This window comes from Grosmannia clavigera, assembly GCF_000143105.1.
Source record: "Grosmannia clavigera kw1407 unplaced genomic scaffold GCSC_142, whole genome shotgun sequence".
Classification (NCBI taxonomy): Eukaryota; Fungi; Ascomycota; class Sordariomycetes; order Ophiostomatales; family Ophiostomataceae; genus Leptographium; species Leptographium clavigerum.
In genome coordinates, this window is record NW_014040799.1 from 327,336 (window position 1) to 336,718 (window position 9,383).

The 9,383-nt window shown below is 32.8% G+C and overlaps 1 protein-coding gene across 1 annotated transcript; it reads right to left on the reverse strand.

The window, feature by feature from the left end:
- Positions 1 to 269: 269 nt before the first annotated feature.
- CMQ_5459 (rRNA processing protein) lies at positions 270 to 1,052 on the reverse strand (the record flags this gene model as incomplete). Its single annotated transcript, XM_014317416.1, has 1 exon — positions 270 to 1,052. The coding sequence occupies one exon, from the start codon at positions 1,050 to 1,052 to the stop codon at positions 270 to 272; it is 783 nt and encodes a 260-aa protein (XP_014172891.1).
- Positions 1,053 to 9,383: the final 8,331 nt, after the last annotated feature.

Genomic DNA, 9,383 nt, shown 5'->3' on the forward strand with positions numbered 1-9,383 from the left:
AAATTCCATAGCAAGTTTAGAGAGGCTATTACGCTTAAAGAATTACGTAAAAAGGGGGCTCCAGGGGGCCCACTTGAGAAGATGCAACTGCTCAAGCAGGCTCGCCTCAGTGTTAGCAGAGTCAGCGTTGAGGAATGGGAGCATCTGTTAGGTGTGGCACAAGCCAAGGCATCTACTTGATGCATACGATGGCGGATTTCGGGTTGCAAAAACTCCAGCTTATCTAGTCACTGAACTTTGTAGAATACAGGTCTTTAAAGCAGAGCTTATTATGCTTTCTCCAGCTTCCTACGCGAATCCTCCAAAACTATCCGTATACCGCTGTCAAGGCTCAGAGTCAAAATGTTATCAATCCAGGCCATGCATTTGGCCACAAACTGCATCTTTTCTGTTGTTTTGACCACGCCTTGATGCATCTTGGTGAGAGACATGCGAAGTGCTTTCGGGAACGTGCTATCATCAGGGCTCAGGTTTAGCAGTGGTCGCTTGACTTGACAGCTCCATGTAGAACTGGCATTAGGGAACATGTCGATCGTTGTAGACAGGACGTGCTCGACGATCTGATCCACCACTGACACGTCCCTGAAAGAGGCGAACATGTCGAAAAAGGCTTCTGCGGCTTCTGCGCTGAAAAATGACTGCTTCGCAGCAATATCAAAAATCGCCAGCGGGATGGCGCCGTCCACCGATGGACTTTTATCCAGCCTTTGTACAGCTTCTTGGTCAAAGCCATGTATCTTGTTTTTGTCCATATTCCTGAGCGGTTTCGGCAGGGACAGCAACTGTCCAAAGTCGTCACCGTCTTCTTCATTGCGGTCATCCTCGTCTGCGTCGTCGCTAAACATGATGTTACCATCTCCGACTACTTCACCTCGGTATTTTTGGCCACCTCCAGTCACCGCTTCCGCTGCAGATGGAAGTGCCGTAGTTTCCCTCTGGTCTTTCAGCTGTACCAGCCACTTCATCTCGGCTCGAGCGTACTCCATCCATACCAATTCGTCCGCCGTGCAGAACCGACATCCGCGCATGAAAACACCTCTCGCGCTGTCCATATCGCCGTCCTGTACCGCTTTTTTCCCGGCTAACACCCACAACTCAGAGTCACTCGGCAACATACGGACAGCGCGCGTCATCACGCGCCTCCATCGTTTTGTTGCCTTTACCTGCGCGGCATAATCGAGGTAATGCCGCCACAATAAAGCGCTGCCCGGGTGGCGTGTCACACCCCGTTCATACGTTTGAAATATGCGTGCTTGACTAGAATAGGATGTAGAATGTCGAATTTTGAGCCGATGGCAGCGCTTGCGACGAAGGCTTTCAAGCGACTGCTCCCAGGCGATATATGCAAGAACATCGGACGGTTTGGATCCTGAAGAGAGGATGACGCGCTCGAAATCCGTACGCTTCTGTACGAGTGTGCGAATTTCGTCCTAAAATAGTGCATGGTTCATCAGCCGTGTTCTCGCGAAGATGATGGCATCGACCGCAGATTAGTCAAATAACTAGAGTATACCTTTGAAAATAATTCTTTGGCTTCAAACTCCCGGAGTTGAGGCACAGAACGCTCTAGATAGAAGCGTGCCTTATCGTCTACCCGAGCCATGACTGAGATCAAAGTCTGTAACTAGACAACGAGAAGGTGGGAAAGTCCAAGTTAAAAAAATAACCTTGGGATTTATTTGCGCATTAGCTTTCGTTACCTGCCTCTCTTGGCTTTTTTTTCTGCCGCAAGATGCAGGCGGTGAACCATTATCTTATCTAAGCACAACATTTGCCGCCGCCCATGTCTTTTTAGATGCACATAATCCGTTTTTTCGCTGTACTATAGAGCTGCTCTTTTTGTGGCTTCTTTGGAGATTAACGGACTGCCTCGCCTGACACAAGCAGTCAGAAAGGGGGATTGAAGGCGGCTGGTATTGAGGCCGAACTATTCCGACTGACAGCAGGTGCTGAGACTGAGAACAAATGCCTCGTCATATTAATCAGGTACCAATGTTGATTGGGGCAGTTTGAACATGAAGCAAATGTTTGCTGCATACCATCTTACCAAGTATGTCACTATGGGCCACCCGGTGATTCATACCGTTGACGTATTTGAGTTAGTAATAGAACGCGCGATGGCTCTCTCAACCAAAATGGTGTCGAAAAATGAGAAGGTTCCCCTGACTGGACCAAAACCCATGGCGTGAGTTCCCTTCCGGGTTACCATTTCGTGGCTGTTTCTGACAGTGGTCCATCCAGCTGTCGTGAATGCAAAAGGCAAAAAACTTACTGCTCAAAGGAGCATCCCAAGAGTGAGAGATGTCAGCTACGCCCGGCTGAATGTGTCTACGCGGGACCAAAAAAGATCATGATCAATGAACAGTATGTCTCGACATAAGGCATGTCCTGACCGGGGACAGCTTACTGACGACGAGTCCTCGAAGCAACCTAAAGTCGCTAAAGGCAGAGCTTCGGCGCTACGAAGGTGAACACCGGATTTCCATAAGGGTCTCCAGATGATATTTGTGAGACCTTTCGACACCTACAATTCACTCCATCACCCCCTCCACCGTCTGTACGAGTACATGAGGAGTTTCATACAGTCCAGGAGTTCTAAACGCATTTCCAGAATTATTTAATTTTCTTCCTCCGGAGACAATCGTGTCTCTCCCAGAGCATCCGCTTTTAGATGTATCCTAACAATACACCAATACGATAAACGGCAAGAGCAGAGCAAACGACGGCGATTTTACTGAAGAAGAAGAGGATAGTTCGGAGGAGTCTGCCTGATCAGTTCAAGCAGATGAGTTTGTATCTTAGAGCCAGTGTGTGTTTCAGGGCCTACCCGTGCCACACCCCACTCAACGGGATACACGAAAACGCGCACCACCTAAGATAGTGCTGGACACTTTTTAGGACACCTAATGGCACGAAGCAGACTTTAAAAAAAACAATAACTAAATAAGAAAAACTCGTATAAACAAGGGATTCAAACCATTACATTCGTCTTATTCTTAGCTTCCTTTTGGGCTATTTTAGCTGCTCTAGCAGCATCCCTTTGTTCTTTGGCGGCCGCTTTTTATTATTTTATTATTGCTATTTTAACCAGCTTTTTGTCCTTTGCAAGGACCTTCTCTGCGTCGTTTTTATCTCGTTAAACATCTAGCTATCTAGCCTGTTTAATAAATATAGCCCCTTTTAACTACAAAGGCTTGTTTTTAGAGGCTTTAGCTTGTTATCGTTGTTGTTTTGCTAGCTTTATACAGCTTAAGTCTATTCAAATTTAGACCGCTTTAGCCGCTAGCGTTAAAGAGCCTTTTATAAACCTTTAGATTTTTTAATAAAACCTTTATCAAGTTTACTATCTAGTGTGAAGGTTAAAGGAGGCTATACGTAGCGGTCATATAACGTGATGCACTGTGAGGAGCAGAAGGCTGAATAGGGTCTAGTGTGGGCGAAGGAGTGTTGAGTACTAAGGAAGAAATAGATACATCGCGACCCTTCTAGGGATCCGTATTAATACTAGTGTCAGGCCCCGCTTTTGTGCCTTCTAACCAATTACAGGCCCGTACGGCCAAGTGGGGCGGAAGGGCCACAGTGTGGCGGATTCCAATGCTTGACACCTACCCTTTAAATTAAGCTATATAGTTTTTTCCCTAGAGTTAGTATAGCGCTAAATAAAAAAGAGGCTTAATTGTCTTAAAAGAAAAATGTATAAATGTATAAAAACACTTTTATTTTTTAGTTTGCCCTTTTTATAGCACCGTTAGTTTAGGGGTGGAAAGCTATTAAGAGTTTGTAGATAATATTTAACCTTTTATAAATCTCTTCTTAAAGTATAAAGATAAACTAAGGTCTTTAGTTAAAGATAATAGAATTTAAAAAGCTATAGTATATAAAGATAAATCTAGCTAAGGCTTTTACTACGTTAACAGCTTCAATTTTCCCTATAAATTAGTATTATAGACTTTAAGAGGTAGTTTATAACTACTAAAAGGTTTTTATATAGCATGCCTTAAAAGAAGGAAAAGGGTAGAAGCTTAGTAATAAAGTTAATAGATATTTTAGCTTAAGGTTAATTAAAAACTAGTAAAGGCTTTAATAAGCCTTTCTTTACTTTTTTTTAAACCTTTACTTTAATATAAATATTATAGTTTTATACTAGTCTTTAAACATCTACTAATAAACTAATCTAGGTATATTCTTTAAATACTAAGTTCTTAGTTCTTTCTTTGCTTAAGTAGCTAGAAAGAAAAGAGTTATAAATCTTTTAAATTAAAGTTATGTATAAAGGTTTTTAGTATAGTATTTAAATTCTATCTTACTAATAAAAGCGGTTTTAAGAATCTATAAAGCATTTAGTAATTATAATAAGCAAGCTAAAGAACTTAGGAAATTACTAGGCTCTTTTTTATATAGTCTCTCTTAGCTTAAAGTAGTAAGAGTTTAATGCTAAGCTTTATTACTAAAGAGAGGTTAAGGATTTATTATTAAAGAGAGATTTAAGTATAAAGTTTTAAGCTATTCTAGCCTTTAGTTTTAAAAGTTTCTTATTTAAGGTACTTTTACTACTATGAAAGATATAGCTAAGCTTAACTTTAAGTAAACTATTAGTCTATAAGAAAAGAAGCGTATAGTCCTTTCTTAATATTCTTTTATTATCTACTCTTATAAGCAAGTCTTATTCTTTATAGAATAAAGCGTCTAACATTACTTAAAGAGTCTTAAGGTAGTATATAATAAAACATTTAAAGTTAAAGAGCTTGTACGCTTAATAAGCTTACCTTTTAGCTAATTATTATTTTATTTTAAATTAACCTAGGTTTTAGTAGTTAAAGTAAACTTTAAATAGTCTTTTTACTAGTTTTAGTCTTTATTCCTTCAAGCAGCTTACTATAGCTAACATTTCCTTAATATAAATGAAATAGTTAGCTTTAGTAAGCGTAAGCGTTTAAGAGTAGTAGCTAATAAGGTATTAAAGAGCGTCTTAAGAATTTAATTATAAAAGAACCTTACTTACTATAAAACTAGAAGTATTAGCTTTAACCTTTATTTTTTAGTTAAGGTACTAGGCAATAAGTAAAGGCGTAGAAATTAATACTTTCTTTAAAAAGTTAAAGAAGGCTTAGTATTTTAAGATCTAAATAAAGGAGTAGTCTTTTTTTATTAGTAAGGTTAAAGTAGCAGCTAGTTTAAAGAACTTTTTTATAATAGCGTAGTAATAATTTAAAAATCTTAAAAATCTTTATACACCTTTTACGTTATAAAGCTCTTTCTAATCTTAAATTATAAACATCTTTTTTAAGTCTACCTTTAAACTCTTTTTAAGGACTATAAGGTAGCTAAGAAACTAAGTTTCTTTTACCTTAAAATAAGACTTAAACTAATCTAAGTATAGGCTTACTTTCAAAAGCTTAGTAATAGTACTAAGAACCTTTATATAATAGTCCTCTTAAAAGCTATTTAAATAAATAACTATATTGTTAATATATACAGCTACTTATTAATTAAAGGATTTATAAAGTATATAGTTAATATACTATTAAAAGCTAGTAAGGGCGCCTTAAAGACTAAAAGAGGTAACTAACTATTCAAAAGATCTAAGTCTTATATAGAACGTAGTCTTTTACTTATTATTAAATTTATTCTAAAGTTTATAAAAAGCAAAGATAACGTTAAGCTTTAAGATGTAGCAGTAAGAGGCTATTTTATAAAGAGTCTTAGCTAAAAGAATATACATCCTTAATTATTATAGCATTTATACTTTAGAAGTTTATATAAAAACAAAGTCTACTACTAGGTTTCTTAATAAAAAGGATAGGTATAATAGTAAATAAAGATAGAGAATAAATAAAACCTTAGGCCTTTAATTTAAAAATAGTCTTTTATAATACTAAAAGCTCTTTTTATAATATAAAGTATAAAAGCTAGGCTAGCATAATAGCGCTATCTTAAAGTCTAATTTTATAGTTATAGCTAAGACAATTTAAAAGAAGCTTCTTAGCTTCTTTTTAGTTAAAGGTTACTAAGGCTAAGACTAGCTAGTCTAAGGCTTTAAAGGTAAGGTTAAAATAAATCTTTTTATAAAAAGTAGCTTATATATTATCTAAGGTAACAGCGTAAAGCTAAAAGGCTTTATATAAAGGTAGTTTCTTATTTACTTAGTTAAGATAGCAGTAGCTAAAAGTACTATACCTTTTAAAGATACTTAAAAGAGGTTCTAAAAAGCAATCTAGTTTAAGGTAAGGTAAAGAAAGGCGTTATACTTAACTAGCTATTTAATACTAAAAAGTATAAGGTTTAATTATTTAGGAATAACATAAGCTATAGTTTTTTATATAAACCTACTAATATTAAGTATAAAGGTAAATACCTTATTTATAATAAAAGAGTTATTTTAAAAGGCTGATTATTTAATTAGGTAAGAATCAATTAAGAAGGTAGTTAAATTTAAGCAAGATACTAGTTGCTTAAAAATAGTAGTATAGTAAAAGTAGCTAGAGTTGTTAAATAAGCGTATATTTATTTCTTTTAAAAAAGCGTTTATATATATTCTATGCTTAGATTCTAGCTCTTTTACTACTTTTATCTTTATAGGCTCTTACGTAAGACTTAGCTTAAGAGTACTTAGTTTTTTAACTTTAGTTTTAATTTAAATACTTTTAAGGTTTCTAAGTATTTAAATAAAGTAAAGGCAGGTTTTTTTATAATAGTTTTCTTAGCTTTTATAAAGTAAGGACGTAAAAGGGCAGATTTTAGTTTTAGTATAGTAGCTATTATAATACTACTTATAAGTTAAAGGCTAGCATAGGTATAGTAGTTTAATCTATAAAGGAATTTATAGTAAGTTTAATAAGAAAGAAAGTAGGTCTTCTTTTACTTCTAAAAAGTTTAAAAGATTACTTTAAAAAAAACCAAGAGTCTAAGAGTATTTAAAAGGGTTAAAAAAGTAAGCTTAGTTTTATATAAGGGTTAGCCTAATAAAAGAAATTATAACCCTAACCTACGTAAGTTAAACTAGTTAAAAACTAAGCTAAAGAAGAAAAAAGATATTTATATAAGCAAGCCTACTTCCTTTCTTCTTAAATAGCTTATTCCTTTCCTTTATACTCTACTAAGCCCCTTCTAACTAGCTTCTACTTCCTGCCTAAGTAAGTTAATCGCTCTTAAAACTCTAGCTTCTTAGTAAGACTAATTGTAGAGTTGTTGCTTATAAATAGCGTAATGTTTACTATAAAGCTTAACTTTAAAAGAAACTATTTAATTTACTTAGCCTACGTTATAGCAAAGTATGCCGCGCTATATTTAGCTTTATACATTAAAGTGCTAATAGTAGGTAGCTTCTTAGCGCACAATAAAACTAGGCTACTAGCTATTCTTAATATAAAGCTATAAGTAAAGTAGTAATTAATAAGGTTATTTGCTTAAAAGGTATTAACTTAGCTATTAATAGTAATATGCCTTTTAAGCAATGCTTATTAGTAAGTAAAAACGATTATAAACTTTTTCTTATTATAAATATACTATAGTACGCGTCTAATTAAATAATTATAAAGTTTTTTTTTAAAAAACTTTATAGCTTTTAAATGCTAGTAAATAGTAAAAGCATAGTTAGGTTTTAGTTATTACCTTTAAGTAAATTAGTTTTTTATTAATGCACTAATAGTATTAAGTATTAGCTAAAGGCTAATCTTTATTAAGCGTTATTATATTAGTCATTAGTATTACTATTAAATAAGCGTTATTTATACCTTTAGTTTATAGCAAATTATAAAGATAAGACTTTTAAGAAAGGCTAATTTAAATACTTCTTAGTACTATAATAATACTAATTTTAACTTTTAGTAACTATTTAAGTATAGCTATTATCTTTATTTTTAATAGCTAATATATTTTTAGTTTAACCTTAGTTAGCGCCTTATCTTTACTTATATATAAGGTACTATTAATATAAGTTATAATAGTAATCCTTTTACTATAATAGGTTGCTAGGTTAGTTAAAAAAGGTTATAGGCTAACCTTAGCTATTATCTCTTTTAACTTCTTTTACTACTAGTAACTTGCTTATTTAAGGCTATATAAGGCTTGCTATAACTAAATAACCTTTATATTATACCTAGCTAAAGCAGCGCGCAACGTTAGGTTAAGACTTAAAGTATTTATAAAATAACTCTCTTTACTTTGTAAATATATTCTTTTTTAGTATTTATAAAGGTAGGCTATAATAATATTAAATTAGTGTAACAATTACTTAAACTACATAAACAACGCTACTAGTATACGCTATAAATCTATATTAAAGGTTAAAGTAAAAGTTTTATTATAACTAATTTTTTATTTTTACTAAAAGCCTTTAGCTACTAGTTTAGCTTTCTTTTTAATCTTTTCTTAATTTAATCTTTTTAATTAAAGTACTTATTTACTTATAATAGTCTTTTTATTCTTAAGATAGTTTATAAAATACATTCTTTTTTATTAAGTTATTAATTTCCTTATATATAGCTTTTTGCTAAAGGCGTGTATTTAAGCTTAATAAGGCGTCTTAAATAAAGAGTTTATTAAGATTAATAGGTTTTTAGTTATCTATATAATTCTTACTAAGAAGGAAAGTAAAGTAAGGTTTTATTTAATATAGCAATATTATTAACTTTAAACGTAGTGCGTACGTCTTACGCTAGCAGTGCAGCGCTTATCTTAATTACATTCTATACTATTATTATTTTAATTAAACTTGCTAATGCTTATAGTATAGTAGTAATATAGGATATTTTGCAAAAAGGCTTGTTAAAATCCTTTAAGTTAAACGTATTCTTTAAATTATTAAAGAGCTTACTATACTCTTCTTTAACGTTAGCGTTAGAAACTAGCATAATAACGTTATGCTTAAGCTTTTTCTTATAATAGTTATTTTCTTACTACGTTTTTATACTTAGTTTAACTATAATTTAATTAGATTAGCGTTATATACTATGCTTTTAAAGATATATATATTCTTTATAATAGTTATCTATTATCTATTAATAAGCTAAAATTAGTATAGGTATATGCTTTTAAACCTTAAAAGTATACCCTCTTTACCTTTTTTTTTAGCTTACTAATACTCTTTTATTAAATTACCTAGTTAAAGACTTTTATATTTACTTTGCTTTTAATAATATAAACGTAAAAGATATTAAAGAATAAAGTTTTTTTAGCTGCTATTATAATGCTATTTAATAAAAAAGACTTCTCTTTAGCTATTAGCAATATAGTTATAAATATAAGCTATGCGTAGGCAGACTTTAGGCTATAAGGCTAATAAGATTCTACTTTATAAATATAATAGTCTAGTGCGTATTATAATCTTTTTTATAGCTCTCTTTCTTTTTTATTCTTAGCTGTAAGAGTATTCTATATACGTA